The sequence below is a fragment of the Diabrotica undecimpunctata genome, chromosome 8 (assembly GCF_040954645.1).
Source record: "Diabrotica undecimpunctata isolate CICGRU chromosome 8, icDiaUnde3, whole genome shotgun sequence".
In the NCBI taxonomy this organism is placed as follows: domain Eukaryota; kingdom Metazoa; phylum Arthropoda; class Insecta; order Coleoptera; family Chrysomelidae; genus Diabrotica; species Diabrotica undecimpunctata.
In genome coordinates this window covers 81,225,082-81,251,800 of record NC_092810.1, presented here as the reverse complement: position 1 = coordinate 81,251,800, position 26,719 = coordinate 81,225,082, and the positions used below count along the sequence as shown (strand labels likewise).

The 26,719-nt window shown below is 33.8% G+C and overlaps 1 protein-coding gene across 5 annotated transcripts in view; it reads left to right on the top strand.

Annotated features, from left to right (window-relative positions):
• The window catches only part of LOC140447715 (uncharacterized), a 597,936-nt gene that overhangs the window by 397,381 nt on the left and 173,836 nt on the right, over positions 1-26,719 (top strand). For all 5 annotated transcript variants that reach the window (XM_072540522.1, XM_072540524.1, XM_072540523.1 and 2 more), the window contains 2 exons: positions 8,553-8,754; positions 10,553-10,811. In XM_072540522.1, coding sequence (XP_072396623.1) covers positions 8,553-8,754; positions 10,553-10,811 — 461 coding nt within the window. The remainder of the gene's footprint in view (positions 1-8,552; positions 8,755-10,552; positions 10,812-26,719) is intronic.

Below are 26,719 nucleotides of genomic sequence, written 5' to 3'. Positions count from 1 at the left end.
AGCTTGTAATATCGGTTTACAACTCATATACGAATAATAAGGAAATAAACAGGTTAAAATGTGACAACAAATTGCTATATAACAGTACGAGACAATATTCATATGCTGTGGCAAAATCATCATATTTGGGTTTCATATTTCAATCATCATATTTACATTGATATTTATGTGGCAATCAGCTGTAAAAGTCATTGCCTTTTTTTTCTGTCGTATCATATTTTAGCATATCATATTTTGAGTGAAATTGATGTTGATTGATGAATGGTGCAAACGATGTAACCTGTGTGCATCCAAGAAGGTAACCAAAACGAGACAGCGGAAAACTCCAACAATACATCACCGGGATTCCATGGAAACAAGTTGCTGTCGAGATTGTCGTTTTCCGACATGGGAAACTTTATTCTCATCAGGGGCGAATCGAAAGTGTGGAAGAACATGATAACTTTGTTGGAAATTAAGAAGATCGGGAGAACACCACTTCATCTTTAGTCCGAAGCTTATGAAGCAACTGGTTACACTCCATCAATGTTATTAACTGGTCGAGAGATCGAGCTTCCCATCGATCTCCTACTCGGCAATCTACCAGACAGAGGGGTACACCAAGAGACAGTTGTTAAAACTTTCGAGCAACCCTGTAAAATATACTTTTAGTTTAAATTTTACCCGACATCTGGTTTACACCCCGAGAGAGGGGCTGCAGGTGGTTGCAGACAGATAACACTCTCATCACAACATCCTTACAATAAGGACGCTAGTTTTTAATTTATAGTTACGAAATATTTTACATGTGCCTTTTTTTTTTATAACTTCAATACAGTTTAGTTTTAGTGATTTGTTTTTTTTGTATTACGTGAAATTCTAATAAAATTTAACTTACATCCCCTACATTAATGGTCCTTTGTTCGAGCCACATTAACCAGTTATCAACATACATTCCATTCGAAGCTGTATTTTTTCGACGAATTTTCATCGTCCCATCCACACAGCATCGGAAGAAGGCAGGTATCGCCAAAGTCAAGGTTAGTGCATAAATAGTTTCCTATTACCCATTTTAATCCTATGGTCGTAAAAGGGTACATTTTGTATTTGATTTAATTCAGTGGAAAATATTTATCTTTAAAATCACGTATTTTACTGTTATTTATAACACATTTAGAGATTTCAATATTTTCATTTATACATTAATACACGAATATAGTACTTAGCGTCCTTACATTTATTTCAATTTATTCATTTTCATTTATAAATTATTACAAAGTTGAAATATTATCTTTAACGTTTTTTATTCACTCGCAAAACTGTTATACACATAACATTACATAATTTGCTTTCAATTTTTTTGCGTATACATACATATATTTTTATTTTTGTGAATTTATCATATAAAATTATATTGTCAATATGGCTGACATCGCTACAGCAAAAATTAAACGCTCCTCAATCAAAGGTTCTGTAACTCGTTTTAGTACACATTTTAATTCTATCAAAAACAAACCTTTAGAACAAATTAACTTTAGAGATTTACAACTTAGACTTGATAGCATTGAGAAACTTTTTGATGATTTTGACAATGCTCAATCACTTATTGAGGCCACTGATGAGGACTATACTGCCAACGCAGATACTATCCATGGCATAGAAAGGTCGTCTTTCGAAACGCCGTTTTTTCATATTACTAGCGCTGTGCGAGACTTTATTGACACCAATCTTTCAAAACCCCGTGATCAGGCTGCTCAAGCTTCCAATTCGACAATTTCGTCCGAAAACAGTTCACAAAGGTCTATTAACATTAGGTTACCCGCTATCAACTTGCCCTCCTTTGAGGGTGATTATGATAATTGGTTGTTCTTTAGAGATACATTTAATTCTATCATACATACCAACACGGAACTTTCCAAAATTCAGAAATTCCATTATCTAAGATTATCCTTACAAGGTATTGCCGCAGAAACAATACGTAACCTGGACATTTCTGAGGCAACATATGAAACTGCATGGGAATTACTAAAAGACAGATTCGAAAACAAATCTCTTCTTGTTAATAATCATATTAAAAAATTATTTAATTTACCACATGTTTCAAAAAATTCACATCATAATCTACGCACCTTACTTGATGGTTTCCAAAGACATTTACGCTCTCTTGAGTCCTTAGACTTAGACACAACATCTTGGGATGCCCTTATCATATATCTAATCACCACAAAACTAGACAATGCTACACACAAAGAATGGGAACTGTCAATTAAAGACGATAAGATCACATTACCCACTTTGAGTAACTTAACTGAATTTCTAAAAGGTAAATGTAGAGTTTTAGAATCTATTAATCATCAAGAAGAAAAATCTCGTCCCAAATTCCCATCTACAGGCAATCCCAAGTCCAAAAATTTCTTGTCAACTAATAATCCTTCTAACTGTTCTTTATGCAAACAAAAACATCTAATTTACACTTGTCCTGAATTTCTCAAATTAGAAACGTCATTAAGACATAATGAAGCGAAACGCTTACGACTTTGCATAAATTGTCTGCGAAGTGGTCATTTCACTAAGGAATGCAAATCTTCCGGGTGTCGTAAATGTGGGAAAATACACCACACACTTTTACACTTTCAAGGTAACTCACAAAAGCTTATTGAAACCAGTAATCAAACCAGCAGCACTTTACCTTGCTCAAGTTCAGGTACATCAGAAGGCTCTAATGCACTGACAGCACGTAACATTTCGTTTGAGCACAACTCTACTACTTTGCTGTCAACTGTAAAAATAAAAGTATTTGACATCTCAGGTAACGAATACGAGGCTCGTGCGCTTCTAGATAACGGCTCGGAAAGTAATTTCATTTCCCAGCGCCTATTAAATATTCTAAGGTTGCCTACAAACAAAACACATTTTTCTATTTCTGGTATAAACCAAACAAATTCTATTGTAAGCTATAGAACATCAGTAAAATTTAAATCCAAAACTTTAAACTTTTCTCAAGTAATTTCTTGCTTAGTACTTCCGGAAATTGCAGGAAATTTACCTTCTGTCACATTTGATAAGAAAACACTTAATATCCCTTCTAATATTACTCTGGCCAATCCAGACTTCAAGATTTCATCTCCTATTGATTTTCTTATCGGTGCAGACATCTTCTGGAATTTAATTTGTATTGGTCAGATTAAATTATCACCTGGACAACCGATTCTTCAAAAAACCAAACTCGGATGGATTATCTCAGGTCCATTATTTCCAAACAATAACGTTGCAGCCAGAACTACATGCCATTTTTCGACCATAAACAATTTAAGCATTGAAGATCAACTTCAAAAATTTTGGGAAATTGAAGAATGCCCAAAAACAAAATTTTTGTCTAACGAAGAACTTTCTTGTGAAGATCACTTCTTAAAAACGACCTCTCTTGATTCTTCTGGTAGGTTTGTAGTATCACTTCCCTTAAAATCTTCCGTCGACAATCTAGGCGACTCTAAGACTACAGCAACAAAAAGATTTTATTCTCTCGAAAAGAAGCTTAATGCGAACTTTGAATTAAAAGATGATTACACTCGATTTATCGATGAATATTTATCCTTAAACCATATGTCCGTTTCACCCTTTGTAACCATAGGATCTGAGTTCTTTCTTCCTCATCATTGTGTCTATAAAGGCAATAAAATTCGTGTTGTTTTTGACGGTTCTGCCAATACAGATTCAGGTGTTTCCCTGAACGACATTCTTATGGTTGGACCTAATTTGCAAGATGATCTTTTCACTATCATCTCACGTTTTCGTAAACATAGTTTTGTACTAACAGCCGATATAGAAAAGATGTATCGACAAATACTGTTAAAGGAGGAAGAACGCTCCTTACAAAAAATCATATGGCGATCTGATCATACAAACTCTCTCGAAACTTATACTTTAAACACCGTAACTTACGGTACTGCTTCTGCTAGTTTTCTTGCCACGAGATGTCTTCAAGTAGTGGCACATATGTATGCAACCGATTTTCCTGACATATCTTCTATAATTTTACGGGACTTTTATGTCGACGATCTTCACACAGGTGGTTCTACAATAGAAGATATCAAACGCATTCAATCATTTACTTCCGAATTATTGTCTCGTCATGGTTTCCAATTAAGAAAATGGAAGTCAAACGCTCCTATTTTAAACTTTGACAATCAAAATAATGTTTCCTTGGAAATTGGAGCTGACGATACTATCAAAACTTTGGGCTTATTGTGGAGTCCAAAATCTGACACTTTTCATTTCAATGTTCAACCTATAGAGCACAAGTGTAAAGTTACAAAGAGACTTATTCTTTCCACTATATCAAAAATATTTGATCCACTAGGTTTGCTTTCGGCTGTAACTATAACAGCTAAAATTATTCTCCAAGATTTGTGGAAATTAAAAATTTCCTGGGACGAAGTCGTTCCCATGGATATCTTTACGAAATGGGTTACATATCAGACTCAACTGGTTAAACTTAATCAGTTACAAATTCCTAGGCATGCAATTTGTACAAACTACAAGTCAATTCAACTACACGGTTTTTCAGATGCATCCACCGCTGCATATGGTGCTTGCATTTATATTCGTTCATCTGAAAACTTCGAAAATTTTCGTTGTCATCTTCTTTGCTCCAAAACCAGAGTAGCTCCTTTAAAACACATCCTCACGGTACCGCGCCTAGAACTTTGTGCAGCTTACTTGCTAGCTGAGTTGATAGACAAGGTAAAACAACACATGCAATTAGATTTCGAAAAAATCACTTACTGGTGCGACTCCACTATTGTTCTAGGATGGATAAAGACTTCTCCGAGTTTATTAAAGACGTTTGTGGCAAATAGACTTTCTCAAATTCAAATTTTGACCGAATCTCAAACATGGCGTTACGTGAATACACTTGAGAATCCCGCAGATCTTCTATCAAGGGGAATTTCTCCTACATCACTTATCACTTCCGAAATGTGGTTTCATGGCCCATCATGGCTAGCTAAACCAGAAACTCATTGGCCTAATAGAACATTCGAACCTTGTCAACTCCCTGAGCTTCGACCAGCATCAGCCCTTATCGCAAGAGTTCACATGAAATTGGACATCATCACTAAAATATCCTCATTTGTAAAACTACAGCGCATTATCGCTTATGTATTACGCTTTATAAATAATTGTAAATTTTCTCCTAAACGAAGGAACTTCGACAACCTTTCTTGTGATGAAATAGATAATGCTTTAAAATATATAATTCGACTAGTACAAAATGACACATTTTATGACGACTTGACACACCTTAAGAGACATGGTAACGTTGACTCTAAAAGTAAACTACTTACCCTCAATCCGTTTATCGATAAGGATAACATACTCCGCGTTGGTGGAAGACTGCATAATTCTGATTTTTGTTACGATAAAAAACATCCCATTGTGCTTGATTCTAAACACCACTTTACTACTATTCTTGTACGAAATGAGCATCTTACCTTAAATCATTGCGGTCCTCAACTACTATTAGCTTCCATTCGTGAAAAATTTTGGCCCATTAATGGACGTCAAGTGGTTCGCAAAATCGTTCGCGATTGTATTATCTGTTGTAGGGTGGCTCCTAAATTAGAAACCTATCTTATGGGTAATTTACCCTCGTCACGTCTTGTTCCCTCTAGGCCATTCTACAACTGTGGACTTGACTATGCAGGACCTTTTTTGCTAAAGGATCGACACACCCGAAATTATAAAACTATCAAGGGTTACATAGCTCTATTTATCTGTTTAGCAACTAAGGCCATACATTTAGAAGTCGTGAGCAGCTTGACCACGGAAAGTTTTCTAGCAACGCTAAAACGCTTTATTTCTCGACGCGGAAAATGCGCTTCCATCCTTTCGGACAATGGTAGTACCTTCGTTGGCGCAAAAAATGAGCTTGTCAAATTTTTTGACACCTCCAGTTCAATTATTAGGGACAATTTAACTACCGAAGGTATCAATTGGCAGTTTATTCCGCCACGATCACCTCACTTTGGGGGAGTTTGGGAGGCGGGAGTAAAATCTGTCAAATTTCACCTAAAGCGTGTCATTGGCAATACAATTCTTTCATATGAAGAATTTTCCACTGTTTTATGTCAAATTGAAGCTTGCCTAAACTCACGACCACTCTCACCAATGTCTAACGACCCTTCCGACTTACTTCCTCTTACTCCTGCACACTTTTTAATTGGATCCACATTGACCGCAATACCTGAACGGAATTTCTTAGATGTCAAGGAAAACAGCCTTAGCAGATTCCAAAGGCTTCAAAAAATGATCCAAGGTTATTGGACTAGGTGGTCCAAGGAATACATTTCATCCCTCCAGCAGCGAGTTAAGTGGAAAAAACATTTCAACAGTTTTCTTAGAATTGGAAGTCTAGTGACGGTGAAGGAAGATGGGACTGAACCCTTAAGATGGTGCCTGGGTAGAGTGACTCATTTACATGCGGGTAGTGACGGAATAGTTCGTGCAGTGACAATTAAAAATAATAGAGGTTGTTTCAAGCGACCAGTGACAAAGGTGTGCGTCCTACCCACAGATCAGTGACTTAAGCTTCAGTGAAACAAACTTTTAACGCAACTCGATTACTTGTTGAACCCCTGCAGGCGTTCAAGGGAGGCGGCTTAAATGTTAAAACTTTCGAGCAACCCTGTAAAATATACTTTTAGTTTAAATTTTACCCGACATCTGGTTTACACCCCGAGAGAGGGGCTGCAGGTGGTTGCAGACAGATAACACTCTCATCACAACATCCTTACAATAAGGACGCTAGTTTTTAATTTATAGTTACGAAATATTTTACATGTGCCTTTTTTTTTATAACTTCAATACAGTTTAGTTTTAGTGATTTGTTTTTTTTTGTATTACGTGAAATTCTAATAAGATTTAACTTACATCCCCTACAACAGTCCCCGAATATGTCAGCAGCGTAAAGGATCGGCTAGTTAAAGTCCACGATTTCGCCAGGAATAAGCTACAACTCACCAGTGACCGGATGAAGGTTAGGTTCGATCAAAAATCGACTCCTGTTAGTTTCAAGGAAGGTGATGAAGTTTGGCTCCACCAACCAACCAGAAGAAAAGGTCAAAGTCATAAGTGGCAGCGGCCCTGGAAAAGACCGTACCTGGTTACTAAGGAGATAAACGACGTTTTACATATTGTGCAACTAACGCCACGAAGTAAGCCGTCGTCGACCTAGAGAGACTGTATCCTTATGAAGGGTAGAATCCACCGACTTGGTCCATTTAGGTACTGTTTGGGGTGAACAGCCTTAAAGAAGAAGGCGATGTTATGTGACTGTAATTACGGTCCTGTAATTATCTCGAAAATTCTACCTGACGTTAAGTCACGATATTTTTTTGGAATCTCATGTCAAAAGCGCTGATTCGGCGTTCTTGCCTTCGCTAGCGATCTCTAGAACATCTGTTCGTGCATAGAAACACGTCCGCGGCGTCCCTTTGAGGAGACAGTTTTTATGCGATTAGCTGAGTTTATCTTGTAAAGTGATATACGATCATTAATACATTTGTTATTTATATAGTGAGTTGTTGTTTTTTCTTTGTAGTTGAGTGTTTAAATAAAGTTAGTTAATCTAAAAATACTTCACTTAATTCCTGAACAGTCGACAAAATGAATCTTATAAAAACGCACAAAAAAATGAAATACATGAAGATAAGCGCGCAGCCGCGAATTCTACATCCACTCGTTATAGAAGACGACTCTTTCAGAAAGTTAACGAATTTGTATATCTGAAAGCAATTGTCCACGTTGACAATAGCACTACCGAGATCAATCGCAGAATTTGTATGGCCAATGTAGGTGCTATTTTAGGCTTAATTCCCTTTTCTTCTTCTCTCGCACTCCCGATGCCCTATAAAGTGTCCGAATTAATTCCGTTTTCAAAACCTCAGATATCAATAAATAGAAAGATGAAGCTTTATAAAACAATAATACGCCCAGTCCTAACATACGTCTAAACAGTTTAGGATGTTTTAAGAGAAAGGTACCGAGGAGAATGCGGATGGTACAAAATGATCCATTACGAATTAAATTCCTTGATATACCCATTGGACAGAGAAGAAGAGGAAGATTCAGAAAAATATTCGTTGATAATATCAAAGAAGACTTGAGAAAAATGGGAGAGACCTGCTTAGCGAAGGAAGCCGAGCGATAGGGAAGACTAGAGGAAAATGCTAGAGTTTGAAAATATAGAGTTGTAAAGCCTGAATCATGATGACTATTGCCATAAGTTGACCAAGCAGATGAGGGTAGAATGGTACAGCAAATGTCATATGATGAAGTGCGCAAAATGACGTATTGTTGCCTCGAGTTACCGTATTCATTGGACCAGAGAAACTATCTGCACTCTCTTCCGTCGTAGTTCTTTGAGATGTTAGTTACAACTAAGTGTTAGTTATCTGCTGTTCAGCAGGACTTGCACCCGCCAATTATTCATTGTCACGATTTACTTATTAGACAATGCCACTAAAATAGCATTGATTCAATTGGAAACTCAATTGATTTTTTTTGTTCTCCAGGAAAGAAGCTTTAGGAAGTATGGGTAACGATGTTCCTCTGGCCTGTTTATCCAATTTTGCTCCTCTTCTTTACGAATACTTCAAGCAACTGTTTGCCCAAGTAACTAACCCTCCCATTGACCCTTTCCGTGAAAAAGTTGTAATGTCATTACAATGCCCAATTGGACCCGAAGACAATATTCTCATGCCAAGTTCAAAACAGGTAAGAATATAGATAACCCTTAGTGTTAGATTATTTCTAGGGAAGAAAATGTAATACCGCGCATGTACTAAATTCATTTAAATGTCTACTAGATGTAATCACCAGACTTTTGAGGGGACTTAAGTTAATAAGTTACATCGCAAATAATCTAGATAAATAGAAAACTTCTTTGATTTACGCCTTATATCGTTTCAAATTGAATTTAAACATTATTAAAACTTTGATCCATATTTTATCTTGCCTGTAATAGGTTTTCCTTGTTTTTCTGCATAATTTTTCAATTTCTGATCTCGCAAATTCTAGGATTTGTTTTGTTAATTCTTGTTGCTTGTACTTATCCCTGTAATTTCCGTGTTATAAATTTATTTTTTCTGATAATTTCGTTCATTATTGGGAGTCAATTGGATTTATTTTTGCATTTCTTGTAATTTGTGTTAAATTCATACGGCGTTTATTTTAAACTTTTTTCACATATTGTCTACTTTTCGCCTAAATATGTTAATATTTTTATTTAATATTTTAATAAAAAGAGAAATCAAACGATTTCTACTTAGCGAAACCGAATTCAAATCTTAACCACTGTGTTTCCTAAAATTTGCGAAACAAACAGCTGGATGAATTACTCGGCAAGGGAATCTAAAATTGCATTCCACAAGCCGTTCATCCTAGTCAAAATTCGTAGTGAATTCAGTTTCTCGTACTTCCAACGAAGTAAATAACAAAACAGAATGACGGTATTAGATTTTTGCTTTGATACAGTGCAGCAACAACCGCTGATACGTATTTCGACCTTCTTAGGTCTCTTCAGAACGGTATAGTCACTGCTCTGAACCAAAACAAAAATCTCTCCCGTCCTAGACAATAGTTATTAAAATAACTATATACAGACGTAACTACGCCATCTAAAAACAAAAAGAGAAATCAAACGATTTCTACTTAGCGAAACCGAATTCAAATCTTAACCACTGTGTTTCCTAAAATTCATCCAGCTGTTTGTTTCGCAAATTTTAGGAAACACAGTGGTTAAGATTTGAATTCGGTTTCGCTAAGTAGAAATCGTTTGATTTCTCTTTTTGTTTTTAGATGGCGTAGTTACGTCTGTATATAGTTATTTTAATAACTATTGTCTAGGACGGGAGAGATTTTTGTTTTGGTTCAGAGCAGTGACTATACCGTTCTGAAGAGACCTAAGAAGGTCGAAATACGTATCAGCGGTTGTTGCTGCACTGTATCAAAGCAAAAATCTAATACCGTCATTCTGTTTTGTTATTTACTTCGTTGGAAGTACGAGAAACTGAATTCACTACGAATTTTGACTAGGATGAACGGCTTGTGGAATGTAATTTTAGATTCCCTTGCCGAGTAATTCATCCAGCTGTTTGTTTCGCAAATTTTAGGAAACACAGTGGTTAAGATTTGAATTCGGTTTCGCTAAGTAGAAATCGTTTGATTTCTCTTTTTGTTTTTAGATGGCGTATTTACGTCTGTATATAGTTATTTTAATAACTATTGTCTAGGACGGGAGAGATTTTTGTTTTGGTTCAGAGCAGTGACTATACCGTTCTGAAGAGACCTAAGAAGGTCGAAATACGTATCAGCGGTTGTTGCTGCACTGTATCAAAGCAAAAATCTAATACCGTCATTCTGTAATATTTTAATCTTTCTAATTTTCTCTTTACACAAATTTTCTTGTTATTTATATCTCTAAATTTTCATCTATAGAATTCCTTTAGTTTTCATTAATCTTTATATCCTATATATTAATTACCTCTTCTTTCTTTATACGTATTTTTTTAAGGTTCACCGATTATGGTTAAAGAGTCCAGTAATTTCTATAGCAGACTTGGAGGTTTTAAAGCAAACCACCCACCGTAATTGGAGTTCTTATGTAATTGACATCACGTTTCCTGTCGAAGAAGGTGTACAAGGATTTCTAAAGAAACTTCATAATATATGTGTAGAAGCAGATGAAGTGGCCAAAAATCATGAAATCATTGTGTTGTCCGATCGACTAGCATCAAAAGATAGAGTACCTCTTAGCAGTTTGTTAGCACTAGGTAAGTAAAATTTAAAAGTAAAAGCCGTGTTGTATATATATATATATATATATATATATATATATATATATAACGGAGATTTGAGGTTTATTGTGATTTGCAGCGGTGAAATAAGTGTACTCTTTTAACTAAGTTTCAAGCCTTCGAAAATGTTTATTTTCATCATCAGGAAAAACTAAAATAAAGTGCTACTGTTAGTAAAGCATCCTCGAAACCTATTAAGAGTGTAAAGGTTGTAAAAACTTACGTTATTGAGATTTGTCTTTCGTGGATGTTCTACTCACAGGTGACAATTTCACGCACCACTCATTGATTGAGTCAATTAATAAAAAATATAAATATTTTTTATTAATTGATAAATAATAAAATATAAATATCGCTTAAGCTTGGCTCTAGTTTTTTTATCCACAGTCTTTTTATTTTTACGAGATCCTTCATTGGCATCGCCCACTCTCACTAAGTTTTCTTCATCCATGGAAAATTTCAATTTTGTTTAATAAAAACTACTATAATAATATTAAAATTAAACCACAGTGCAATACAAACCCAATACTCGCTATCGACATAACCTAGAGGGAAAACACAGACAATGTGTTGACATGGTCAAATCACGTGACCAAATCGGGGCACTCCTATTAGCTGAATGGACATGTGGTGGTATGATTGAAACCAACTGTGGACATGATTTCATTTGATTTGGGAACCCAATATTGTGTATTCATTTTAAACAGGACATGATTTTTTTTTAACCGAAACCGAAAACATCATAGAATAGGATTCACTCTTTATATTATGAAACAGCTGCTAACTCATTTTTTGATTTTTTTGGACATGATTGATTTTGATTGACACCTCCTCATATATATATATATATATATATATATATATATATATATATATATATATATATATATATATATATATATATATATATATATATATATATATATATATATATATATATATATATATATATATATATATATAAATTATACCAACGCCAACAATTTATTCATCAGATTTGTAGCTCCCTGATGAAGGACATAAACAATGTCCGAAAGCTTGAAATAAAAATTAAAAAGAGTACACGTTTCATTTTTTATTGCTACAAACCCACTATTTAACGTTTACTTCCTTACGTTGTCAGCAAATACTTCTGGTTCATTATATATATATATATATATATATATATATATATATATATATATATATATATATATATATATATATATATATATATATATATATATATATATATATATATATATATATATATATATATATATATATATATATATATATATATATATAGAAAAGAAATTTAATCTTTGCAGATTAGTTAAATAGTAAACTCTTAAATATTGGGGAAATCTGCAAGAAAGACTCTAATGTGTATCAATTGTTTCGCCGAACGTTTTCGCCAAAGAGAATTAATTTGGCTTCTTCAGGGCTGAAAGAGAATAAATTATAATTAGCTACCATATATTATCTATTAAAACATTATTGATCTTACCGTAACTTAGAATTGTAGAGTTAGAATATTAAAAAACTTAGCTAGTAAAATAGTGGTGTTTTTTTGTTACTATGTGCAAAAAAAGTTTTTTGTAAGGTTTGAAATGTATGGTAGCTTTGAACTTGACACGTAAATGCTTACCCAAGGTTAATCGGAAAAACCAATGTAACTACATTGAAATGTCTTATATTTTCCTTAACGATTTCTCCATTAATGTTAAGAGTGACATCAAGAATCTAAGCGATATATACCACTTGTTACTTAAATCAGATACCAAGAACAATACTATATCACAGATAACTAACTTGACTGATATATCCATTAACAACTAACATACCTTTATAATTAATTTTCATTAACACAAAAAAATATATAACATTCCCTTGCTTTTCTTAGATACATCTCAATAAGATGCAATAATACATGAACAATATAATATAATTAAATAAAGTAAATCAAAATAATATTTCCCTATACTGGGATTTAAATTCATTCGTTTTTTTACCAATGAACCTTAACGACATAAAGATTCATAAGAACAATGAAGTTGTCAGCGCTTGCGTTCTGGCTAAAACAGAACCTCACTTTTAAACTTTCTAAAAATCAAAAATTTAGTTATTGCCGACAATTCAAAGAATTACCTCCTTTTAAATGTAGTTACATTGGGTTTTTCGATTAACCTTGGGTAAGCCTTTACGTGTCAAGTTCAAAGCTACCATACATTTCAAACCTTACAAAAAACTTTTTTTGCACATAGTAACAAAAAAACACCACTATGTTACTAGCTAAGTTTTTTAATATTCTAACTCTACAATTCTAAGTTACGGTAAGATCAATAATGTTTTAATAGATAATATATGGTAGCTAATTATAATTTATTCTCTTTCAGCCCTGAAGAAGCCAAATTAATTCTCTTTGGCGAAAACGTTCCCCGAAACAATTGATACACATTAGAGTCTTTCTTGCAGATTTCCCCAATATTTAAGAGTTTACTATATATATATATATATATATATATATATATATATATATATATATATATATATATATATATAAAATAGAAACCTTTTTATTTCTTGGGTTTGTCGGTCTGTTGTAAATAAAACTATTGATTAAACGTTTCGGCAAAATTGTCATTTTCAATGCATGCGCTTTATTAACTTTATTTTATAAGCATTACATTATATAATTAAACTTTATGTTTACACTTTTTAAAAGTTTAACATGGATTAAAAAATTGGTATCTGACATTGACAGATGACATCTGGCAGGTATATTAAAATAGGAGTAGTTCAGGGTCGTATCTTAAATATCTGCCATAGTGCATTTAAAAACAATTCAATTTATTAAATTATGACACATATTGGAAAGATCTTTGATGCCAGTCTTGTTATTGATAAAATTTGGATCTTTTCTTTATGTGAATCATCTCTAATATGCATCTTTTGTTGTAATTTTCTTCTTTTTCCAAAATCTGTACATTTTCAAAATCAAAAGAATGGTTATTTTCTATAGAATGTTTGGTTGTTAGGGCTGTTGTGGTTAATGCATTGGTCTTTATAGAGTCTGTAGAAAATAGCCATTCTGATGATTTTGAAAATGTACAAATTTTGGAAAAAGAACAAAATTACAACAAGAAATGCATATTGGAGATGATTCACATTAAAAAGGATCCAAATTGTCTCAATAATATCAATGCTTCTTGGAACCTATTCAAATATCCGTTTATTATTTCTTCTGTAGAATTGATTGAAACTATCGTTTGTAACATAAGCTTCGTCGGATGTTTTGAATTTCTGATTTTCGTCCAAGGAATATATGTCCCTGTATACTTCATCATTTACCCCTGTAGTATTTTTGTTTCACCCTGTATATCGTGGGATCGGAAAAAGATTCTTAGATTCTTACAGAGTCTAAACACTTTGGAGTATGTTTATAGTTAGCAACTGCTCTTTCGAAGAGAAATTGTCTCACGTTAATTCATTGGGTCGTAATTCATTTGATCTCGCGTTCCGCCTATAGAGCTTAAAATAAAATGTCGATTCTCAAGGCGATGAATTACGCATAATTTTTTTTTATTAACACCTGTGCGGTGTTTGTATACTGCTATCTGGTCACAAATGACCAATTATCAGTTATTTTCTGACCTAACATAATAACAGCAAATTATTAAATCTAAGGATTACCCTATGGCTTACTCTTATTTTATCTATTAACTAATGCACTACAACTAACATGCAATAATTTCACAGCACTATACTCTGCTTTTTACACTAAACTGTTACACATTTACACTAGCTCAAATGGTTTTGTCCTTATGAGTTTTCTCTTTAGTTCAGTGTTGTCAAGAAGCTGGATTGCCTCGACATTCACATGACTATGCAGCCTCTGCTCGTGACTTGCTGCTGTTCTCTTGATTATTTCGATCACAGTTTCCATACCCAGGTCCTGGTGGAGGTTGCTGTTACGGATATACCAAGGAGCATCAACAATGTTTCTCAGTACTTTGTTTTGAAATCTCTGGATAATATGTATATTACTAGCTTTGGTACAGCCCCAGAGTTGGCACCCATATACCCATACTGGCCTCAGTACTTGCTTGTAGATGGATAATTTATTATGAATTGATAATGTTGAATTTTTTCCAATCAGCCAATACAATTTCTTATATCTAATATCAAGCTCCCCTCTTTTCTTTTTGACATGGACTTTCCAGCGCAGCTTCGCGTCTAGGGTGATGCCCAAGTATTTTGCTGATGTTGCATAAGGAATTCGGGTATCATTTATTCTAACTGCAAATTTTCTATTTTTTTATTTGTAAAGTTAACGTGTGCAGATTTAGTCTCATTTAATTTTATTTACTGATAGTTGCAGCTTATCAGTCGCTTCTTCACTAGTGTCTCCTATCGCCAGTATGGCTGTATTATCCGCGAAGGTGGCAATAGTATTTTGTTCTAGCTCTGGAATGTCACACGTATACAATAGGTACAGGACCGGACCTAAGACTCCCTTGTGGCACACCAGCTTTGATCTCCCTTAAGTCGGTGTAAACTTCTTGTTTTACTCTGAAATATCTATTCGCAATGTATGATTTCAAGATTTCTGAATACTGTTTAGGCATGAACGTTCTTAGTTTATAGTTTAAACCGTCATGCCAGACTTTATCAAACGCCTGTGCTACATCCAAGAAGATTGTAGAGCAGACTTTATTTTCTTCTAATGTTTTTTCTATTATATTCGTTATTCTGTGAACTTGATCTATAGTGGAATGTTGATTTCTGAAACCAAATTGATGATTTGGTATAAGATTTTTTCTTTCTATTATTGGTTTTAATCTTTTCAATAGAAGTTTTTCAAATAGTTTTGACATCACCGGAAGGAGTGATATTGGTCGATAGGATGTCACTTCATTAGGAGATTTACCTGGTTTGCCGATCATAATTACTTCGGCTACTTTCCAGAGTCTGGGAACATATCTCAATCTAAAAGCAGCATTTATTAGGTGTGTCAGCTTAACTATGGCTTTTCTTGGTAAATTTTTTAATAATTCGCCTGTTATGAGATCATATCCTGGAGCTTTCTTAGGATTTATATTCTCTTTTATCTCTGTTGATACTTCTCTAAGTGATGTTAACGTTATTCTTTCTTCAGTTTGGAATGGTTCTTCCCATCTCAGTTCTTCACCATCATTTTGGTTGGGTTTGAACGTGCTTTCTAAATGATCTGCAAATCGTTTTGCTTTCTGTTCGTTACTTCTAGCCCAGTTGCCGTTTTCCAACTTGATAGGAGGAGAATGAATAATTGGTCTCTTCATTCTTTTTGTTGCCTTCCATAAAGAATAATCTGTGTTTTGGTCAGCTGTTAAATTACTTAAAAAAGAATTAATTGTTGAATTTTTTATATTATGTATCTCCCTTTTTAGTTTTTGTGTAGCATTATTTAGACTAGTTTTGTCTCGTGGAGCTCTATATTGCTGCCATTTTTTCCTTAACTTCCTTTTTTCTACTATGAGTTCTCGGATTTCTTTTGGATAGTTGTTCCCTTTTGTTCTAGAAGTTATTTTGGGAGTATTTTCCCAAGCTGCCTGTTGGATATTTTTTATAAAGACTTCTAATTCGTCATCAAGCTGCCTCGTGTTTCTCAATGGCACAGCAAGATTAATTTTGTGTTCTAGGTTTATTTTGAAGCTCTCCCAGTCAGTTTTTTTATTAGTCAATATTGGATTAAACTCTTTTTTAATCACTGTATCACTCATAGTTAAAATTATCGGTGAGTGATCAGAGTTCATGTCCCAGCCGTCATTGATATCCAGATAGTTAGCTGAGATATTCTTGTAAATAAAGAAATCTATCAGGTCTGGAATTTTGTTCCTATCGGTAGGCCAGTATGTTGGTCTACCAGTGGAGATTACTTCACCCTTTTGTTCCTTAACAGCTGACAATAGTTCTTTTCCTTTAGTTGTAGTTAGCCTAGAGCCCCAGTGGGTATTTTTTGCATTAAAGTCGCCACCGATGATGTATCTTTTTCCTAAAGTGTTCATAAACTCTTTATATTGCTCTCTTTTAATGGAGTGTCTAGGAGGACAATATATTGAACTTATATTTAAGGTCTGTGTTTTCATCTTCACACAAACTGTTGTAGCTTGTATGTGCTCAGTTGCATATTTTAATTCCTCATGATGCAAGATGTTATCTTTAATTATAATAGCGCTTCCTCCATTAGCTGCATTATCTGGGTGTACAGTAGAATATACTCTATACCCCCTAAATTTTACATATGACTGTTTAGTGAAGTGTGTTTCAGAAACGAGACACAGATCAATTTTCTCAATATCTAGTACTGCTTGCAACCCGATCTGATGTTGTAACAGTCCATTTGCGTTACACGCCATTATTCGGAGGTCTTTAGCCATTTCTGATTTTCGGAATAGCTCCTTTGCATGTCTCCTTGCATTTTTTGTTACATCGCTGTAACTTCTATTTTCAGTGACCTCTGCCGTTTTTAGTTTTTTGCTTTCAATAACTCTATGGGGCGCTTTTATAACATTGCCTTTGTTTGTTCTCTCGTTTCTTATTGTTTGTAATTTTTTAGCTACATAACATCCGCGGTAGTTTGCAGGATGGTTTTCTCCACAATAAACACATTTTGGTTTATCTTCTGGTGGTTTTTGGCAATCTTTAGTAAGGTGTTTACCAATACATTTTACACATCTTGGCTCCTTTTTACAGTATTTCCATCTGTGTCCGTAAGCCTGGCATCTTTTACATTGTGGGACTAATCTGGAACTACTTAATGGTTCGATTTCAACTCTCGTACTAAGTATGTCTGTTATGCCGTAAATTCTATTTATATCTTCATCCTGTCTAAATGTTAGGATGAACATATCTAGTGGTTTTTTAGTTTTCCATTTGAATTTCTTGTCAGCTTTAATGGCTTTATATTGTCGTTTTTGTAGGCCTTTTACTATTTCCTCTGGTGGCCATGTGTGATGTAATTTCTTAACAACAACTCTAATTGGTCTCTCTTGCTTATTTTCATAAGTGTGGTACGAAAGGTTACTCGTATTTAATTTGTCTATTAAAGCTCTATAATGATCGCTATTGGCTGTATTAATTTTTATAACTTCACTGTTTATGATTTTCATAGTGAATGTAATACCAGCCTCAGTCAGAAGCTTGCTTAGGTCAACAGCACTTTGAAAACCTTCTACTACAACCGGAGGTGGTGGTTTTGGTTTTTTTATTGGTTTTTCAATTTGTGTTTCTGCACTTGATTTTTGCTGAGAGAGAGGAGATAATGAGGTATCCATTTTACGTTTTTTGTTAGTTTTCCTGTTTTCGGTTCTTATCCAGCCCGTTTCATACGCTAAATCTTCTCATCGGTGCAGTATTCAAGTTTATCTGTTTTTAATTTCTTTTGTGATTCATTAGCACTTGCGGTTAACCCTGTATGTTGTTCGGCTTTTTCCAGCTGCGCTAATCTCTTTTCCATATCGGCGATTATTTGACTCAACCGTTGATTATCCATATTAAGTCTCTTAACATTTTCTTCTGACTGACACCATGCATTATAAAGCGACTGCTCATTTTGTGAACGTTGTGTATTCTCGGCGAACATCGCATTGAATAACTAATATAAATAAATAAATTTAAATAGTCTAATAATTTTTGTTTAAGGCCTGGCCTATTTTATTTTTATTTATGGCACAAGCGATAAAAACAAAAACAAACATTGCGATAGCAGATCTGTCCAGATCTACTATTCCAAGACAAACCTGCACTGAATGTCTGTTGTTATTGTTTCTTTATTTTATATTAACAATGAGTATAAATACTAATAAATTATATTTAATTAACTGAACGGCTTACCGCTTCTATACGGGTTTATTCTCTTCACTACCGAACTCAGTCACACGCACGTGCTTACCGTCCGACAGTCAATCGAATAATACGCATAAAATAAATAAGGATTTTTCCACTTATACCGGCATGAGAAAGAAAGTAATTAGCGGAAGATCGAGTTATTGGAATTTGGGGGGCACTTTTCGCTGGTGGAAGAATGAATGTTGTCAAGAAAAGAAATACTTGCACGTGGATTCCCTATTTCTTTTTTTAATCCCCCACTTCCCATCCAGACAAGTATCGTTACACCCCAAATAATTTTGTAAGATCTATTCTTAGAATTCCCCTTTCCAGTCTTCCGTTAACCTCCTGTATTAAATACTGTACTTATCATTTTTGCTCGTTCTTGATCCTATTATGATGCTTGTCTTACAAATATATTCCAGACCTTGTACCATTGACCGTATCATTCGTTCATTGTCTAAAATTCGTTGTTTTTCTAAACGCGTATTCAAAAATACTAAAAATAGTAAAATGCAAAAAGACAAACAACTTGTACCTTGATCCGAGTTGTTACATACATATAACCATATACATAATATATAATATTCTGACATTATTGATATAGTATTAGCAAATAATCTAGTTTTTACCGGAAGTTAAATAACCTCGAAAATAAATTAAAATATAGATAGCTATTACAATTATATTTGTTAGATTTGATTTTAAACGTCTACAATTTCCCATTCGTTTTACTTTTTCAATTACGATAAACACATCGGAAGGCCAACTTTTGGACGTTTGGAGAATAAACTTAGAGTTTCCATGTTTCCATGTAAACAAATATTGTTTATCAGAAAGCAATAAACTTATTCAACACATTTTTACATAATTTGTACAATAAATAAGGTTAAATAGTGGAAATCGAATCGTTAAATATTAGTTAATTAAAAATGTAATTTTCATCTCAAGAACGACCCATTATTGTGGCTTAAATACATAAAAAGATAATATTTGAATTAACTACGCCACAAGAAAGTAGTTTCACGGAACCTCGCTATATAGTTATAGGTTATAACCCATGACTTTTGTTTTGTTTAAATTCATTTTCAGTCCTATTTTAGAAGATTCGGTATGTAGTTCTAAAAGCATGGTTTGCATTTCTAGTAGGTCAGTAGCTATCAGGATTATGTCATCTGCAAATCGTAGATTACTGAGGTAGCGGCCATTGATGTTTATTCCCTTATATTTCCAATTTAGGTTTTTAAAAACGTCCTTCAAAACTAAGGTGAACAGTTTGGGTGATAAAGTATCTCCCTGTTTGACTCCCCTGTTTAATGGTACAGGGTTCGTGTGTTCATTTTCATTTAGGCAGTATGTAGCTGTAGCTTGGTTCATAGTTTCTTTTATTAATTTAATATATCTGCTGTCTATTCTACAATTTTGCATTGCGTTTATTACGGCCGTGTGTTCTATGGTATCGAAAGCTTTTTCGTACGAAAAAGCTTTCGATTTATATAAATATATAATAATTATTATAAATTAATAAAATCCCTAAATTTTTTTCTACAAAATAATTAATTTTTTATTTAAGGAAGATAAGTGGCTAATAAGTATATAAAATATTTTTGTAGTTCACCCCTCTACTTTTCCATGACGGTAATTTACAAGTACCATAACTTAAAGACAAGTACCATAACTTTTACTCCTCGGGATACGAGTGTACCACTTTTTAGATAAGATTTAGATCTTTTTCAGCTCTTAATATCATCTATTAAAATAGTATCGTCTATTAAAATAGTTAAAACACGTATTTACGTAAATATAGCTATTTTATTAAATTAAATCAAACTCGTTCACGATGGTCATAATTAAATCACACCAAATTATTATCTCTCGTTCCGCTGTGTTTATGTGTCATCACCGAACTACTCGTGACCATATAAGGTAATTAGTGACCCAAGCCAATCACCGTATTAGAAGTTGAGTGTGACTTCACAATGTCATAACAGAACTACCAGTATTCCATCTTAAGCTGATTAGGACATTAGGAAGTTAGTGACTTAAGCTGATCAGCGTATTAGGATAATAGTGTGACTGCATTAACGGTAATAACCAATGGAAATATGATTTTAAGAAAAATAGTGTTATCTTGGTTCCTATTAGTCATAGGTGTTGTTGTTTTTTGAAAATTGTGTTTTTCACCAGCTTTTCATTGAGTATATGACATGAAAAATTGTATTTTATTTGTTAAATCCTACTATTTGAGGTACTGTACGTCACGATTGGACTAAAAGGACCGACGATACGTAACTAAGGCCCTGTTGACATGCTGCTGTATTTGATTTTTCTGTTTCGTTGTATTCTATTGGTTAAATCCTATCATTTGAGGTACTGCACGTCCCGATTGGACTTATAGAAACGAAGATATATTTAAGCCCAGTAAGCCCAATTATGACTGTGTGTCATAATTGGGCACATAGGAGCGAAGATATGTAACTAAGTGTGCGCTCATAACGAGGCGCCGACCCTCGATCGGACCATAGGATGGTATCATATTATTATCGCCACGTAAAATAAATGCATTATTTTAAAACTAGCACCGTTCACCGTCAACGCGCAGCTCCCAGGTATCGAGCCAGGTATCGGACTATAGACTTTTACCATAGTATTCAAGCTTAGTATTTTTTCGATCCTCGAGCCTAGTACTCTACGATCAACACTGCGAGGCGTCGACAACCGACCCTAGCTCTGACCATGGTATAGATCGTCAGGTAAAATAAATGCATTTTATTTTAAATGCACCCTTAGGCTCTTTTGACGTGATTTTGTATTTGATTTCAATGTCATTGTATTTTATTTGTTAAATTCTACTATTTGAGATTCTGTACGTCACAATTGGACTAATAGGACCAAAGAAACGTAACTAAGGTCCTTTTAACTTGCTGCTGTATTTGATTTTTCTGTTTGATTCTATTCTATTGGTTAAATCCTATCATTTGAGATACTACACGTCCCGATTGGTCTTTGGATTGGATAGAAACGAAGATATATAACTAAGGCCTTTTTGACATGCTGCTGTATTTGATTTTTGTGACCTATTGTATTCTTTTAGTGAAATCCTATCATTTCAGGCGCTACACGTCACAATCTCATAACCCGTTAAAGATGTTTCAAAACTTCGTGGACCTCGTAAATACGCATGCCCGAAAAAATAAATGGACTCTAAAAATCATAAATCTAAAAATCAACCATTTTGATTTCATAGGAAATTAAGTGACATGGTAGGATTTGCACGTGCTAATGATGTCGAGTATTTCCAATAAACATGACATATTATGTTTCTCTAATATTAAGCATTCCAGTTAGTCATCGTATTTTTATTTTATCTCACATTGAAAGATGTAATAAAAATTTACGACTTCCGGTCTTCACTGTCGATAATAATTGCTGTGTAAAAATGTAAAATATTTACATTGCACTAATTTGACTTATAAATACACCTTTTAAGAACTGAAAAAAGTCTAAAGGACAAATAAATAAATAACAAATCAATGTATGATAGAAAAATAATAGGATTTTGATTTTAAATTCAGCAAAATATGTTTATACGCGACGAAAACCTCGAATTCCTTGGGAAAAATATTCTTTGGATAATTACTTTCAAGAATAATGTTCAAGAGGTCGCTCATACAAAAAGTGGTCCTAATTTATTAAACAGTTTTGTATAAACCCATTTTTAGGTTGTGATAAACAACTAAAAACAATGTTTTTAAATTAAATAAGCCCAAACTAAAGTATCAGAAACTGATAGAACAAGGTTTGGTGAATTCAAAAATAATTGTGTGTTTTTGAGCCATAATCATCATTTTTCGTTTTTTTTTTTTCAGTTTTAAACAGGTTGTTCAGGTTGTTTATAAGTTGAAAACGATCAACTTTAGAGAAAAATTACAATTAACCTTTTTTATTCAGAATGATCCAAAAAATGATAAAATATTAAAAACGATTGTTCACAAAAAAAAAAAATAAAAAATATTAAAGCTCTTTCACTAACGCAAAAACTAGTTCGTCTCTGTCTCGCTACGATAACGCACTGAAGAGAATTACATGTTTTTAGCAATGCCTGATTTTGTTGTTTCGTTCATAGATTGACGTCACTAAATGATTACGTCAGGTTTACGACATTATGAATTATCTTTACTTTTAACCAAACATGATGCCAGAATGATTTATATAATAATAGTCTCCCGTTTTATACCGCTGTCGCGGCTTTGGGAGTATAGCAGGGTAGTCTGCTATATCTAGGGCCTACGGTATACAAAGAAGGTAACATGGCCAGTGCTACGCTTCAACCGTCTATTATTACCCCTGGTTTTACCCAAGGTACTCATTTTTATTCAGGCTGAGTCGACCTGGGGCCTATAGACATTTTTAAAATGTCTAGATGTTCTTGCCGGCGGTAGGATTCGAACTCCGGACCACCGGCTTGCGAGGCAAGCATCCTACCGCTTGCGCTACGCAGGCCCTATATATATATATATATATATATATATATATATATATATATATATATATATATATATATATTCTCAAATAGACTATTCCGTTATGGATAATATTGTATTCAATTGCGACGCCAAATTTCTGATGCTAAAATGATTGATAACGAAAGTGGGATATACATTTGCATGTATATACACAAGGTAATAACAAAATTAGGTACCTACTAGATTTTACTTTTTAAAACAATGAAAATATATTACAGGTGTGACTGGAGGTGGTAGAACTGCCCTTTCTAAAGAAGATAAAGACATTTTGGCTTCTCGGATAAAAACTATGAGTTAATGGGTGGTTGGACTATCTCGCAAACAAATACTCTACACTGTATAGGTATATGGTCAGCAAAATAATCTGCAAACGCCCTTTAGAGAGGGGAAGCCTGGTGAAGATTGGTTTTGAATTTTTCAAAACGCAACTAACTTTCTATTAAGAAACCTCAGATAATTGAAGCATCACGTGTTAGACAGCAAAGTGACCCATTTGTTGTTTACGATTTCTTAATCAGGTTCACCAGGTTCAACTGGAAACTATTATGAATAATTTACAACTTCAACAATACCCTGCTAGGATATGGAATGTAGATGAAACGACTTTTAATTATGACCCCAGTCGTACTAAGGTTGTAACTGGAATCGGAGAAATAGCACAAAGGCAAACTGCAGGCTCAGGACGAAAAACAACAGTTTTTGCATGTGCTAATGCCAACGGATCCATATTGCCACCTATGATCTTCCACAAGGGCAAAAGGTTATGGGAAAATATGTTTGATACAGATGAGTATCCAGAAACATCTTACTACGTATCCGAAAATGGTTGGATGACTGAATAAGTATTTTTTTTTATGGTTCAAAAATGTTTTTTTGAAAAATTACGTTGAAAGGCCTGATCTTTTGATTTACGATGGTCATTTATCGCACATTTCACCCGAACTGATTGCGTTATCCATGACAGAATATGTGACTATTCATGGCAGAAGATGTGTCTGTCTTCAAGGGGCTCAAGTCTTCATGGGATGCGTTGTTAACAGATTGGCAGCGCAAAATTTTAGGAAAACAGCTAACAAAATGCGAATTTTCCAACCTTTTGGGAAAAGCTTGGCGCAGTATTCGAGAACCTGTTGTGGTGAATGGCTTTAGAAAAACAGGTATTTTTCCTCTAAATCGAGATTCCATTAACAAAGAAAAGTTTGATCCCGAAAAGTTAAAACGATATTATGAAGAGAAAAACATTGCTGACACTATCACTGACGAGCAAAGTTCTACGGGTAAGCAAACTACGATCCCATGTACAACCTCTTGCAGGTCTACTACAGAAAGCCAGAATTGCATTGCATCAACTTGCATCCTGGGAGAACATTCTACTAGCAACAGTGAAACCTTCTCCGAAGCTACATCAAAGGAAGAGGAAAACAATGTTGCTGAGGTGATCAGAACTAAAACCTATTTAGAACACCTACAGTTATCAAAAACTAAGACAAAAGCTTCGAAGAATACATTCAAGAAACAATCAAAATTAAGTAGTGACAATGAAAATTCCGAAGAAGTCGTTTATGCAGAGAGTGATGACTCATATGAAGCTTCAAATGACAATATGGATGTCGTGATAATCAAATGTTTCAAACGATGTGTGGGAAATGCCTTCAAATTTCGTGAGGAAAACGAGTCTCTCTTGTTCGCTTATGATAAGATATTAGGAATACTGAACGACCCAAAATCAGAAGATGAAAACGTCGTTACGTTTTGTGAGGATTTAAGAATATTCAAAAATATTGCCTAGCTGTGTGTTTAATGGTTTTTAATAAAAAAATTCGTTTCTGCATTTTTAATGTTGCTTTTATTTTAAACCACAGTTACACCTTTCATTATAATAACTACAAAATGAAGTTTACCAAGTAGACCACAGTCTCCCCATCAGGGTCCACAGTTACCGTAAATTAACGGGTAACTGTGGATCCTTACATGTGAAAGAAGAATGTCTCTTCGTCAAATCTCTAACTATTGCGATTTTTAAACTTCTTGTAACAAGTACAGGAAAAATGTTATTAAGATTTTGTAAAGTAGCGTCGATATACAGATGCTACTTTGCAAGACGATGCTAACAGTGTGTCGATGTCAAAATGATAGCAGGATATATATATATATATATATATATATATATATATATATATATATATCCTGTTTTTATTATTTTAATATACCGCGGACATATAAGTTAAAATACAACCCTGTACTTATTTGTAATAGACCATAAGAGAAAACATTGTTCCGTGAAAGACTGAGTGAATAGTGAAAGGACAATGGAACCCGTATAATTATAGATTTAAGGAATAAACTTTGTAATTGTATTTTGCGTTGGGCATTTTTCGAAAGTAAATAAGAATTAGATTTAGATATGAGATAACAAGAATTTGGAAACTTATTTCTGTTGAAAAAGGTAAAATTGTTAATGGTTTCTGAAAAGTAATTTGAGTGAAAGTAGTTTATTTGTTTTAAATATCATGTTGGAAATTTTCTAAATCGAAAATAAGTGGGAAAGATGAATGCTTATGATTGGTTAAAAAGGAATGGTGGGAATGAAAGAGTTGAGAAGGTTGTCTGGGGAGATTGAAAGAATTATTATGTTACCGGCAGACCAGAAGAGAAGACGTGTTTTCGTGTAGTCAATCTGAGTACCAGTGTTTTCGTGTGTTAGTGAAAAAGGTGGAAGCTGAGAGCAGATCAAAATCGAGAAGATTAATACCTCTTTTGAGTCTGCATAGTCCACGAGATATAATTGAGAAAGAAAGGAGAATTTGTCAATAAAGAGTACCGGTCAAAAGAGGCTTGGGCTTGTGTTTTCGGAGGAGTAGTTTGCTGGTATGCGGTTTGGATCGATGCTGAGAACGGGAAAGATTTGATGGTAGCCGGACATAATCAATCAAGGAAGGAACTGTGGTTTGATCGAGAGGAGACATCATTGGTGTAAAAAATAAAGGTCAGTCAAATAATTTGAATGAAAGAAAACTTCTAAGATATTCTAAAGATAAAATCAAATATAAACATACGAACTAAGATTCCAAGTTTCAAAGAGTTATTTTTTTGTGAATAAATTATATTTTATATGGTCAATTTTTTAGTGGATATTATTATAAAACAGATCAATAGATAGTTTGTAATTAAAATTAAATTTAGAGTATAGGAGTTTGTTGGGAAAGATAATTGCCCACAAAAGTTATTTATTAATATTCAACGTATTGCTTATTGAAAATAAATAATAATTTGTGTGCATATTTATGTTGTTTTAATGTTAGTTCCGTTTCCTGTTCTATCCCGATTATGAGCAAGTAGGAGATACTGAACCCACTAGAAGAGATATATAAAGTAAACTGATTAAAGTAAAATTAATAAGGCACCTTGAGAATTTTTAATAGTAATTGATTTGTATGACTCTGCATAAATTAGTGAATTAATTAATTAAATAATTGGATTAATTAAATTAGTGTTAATTAATAATAA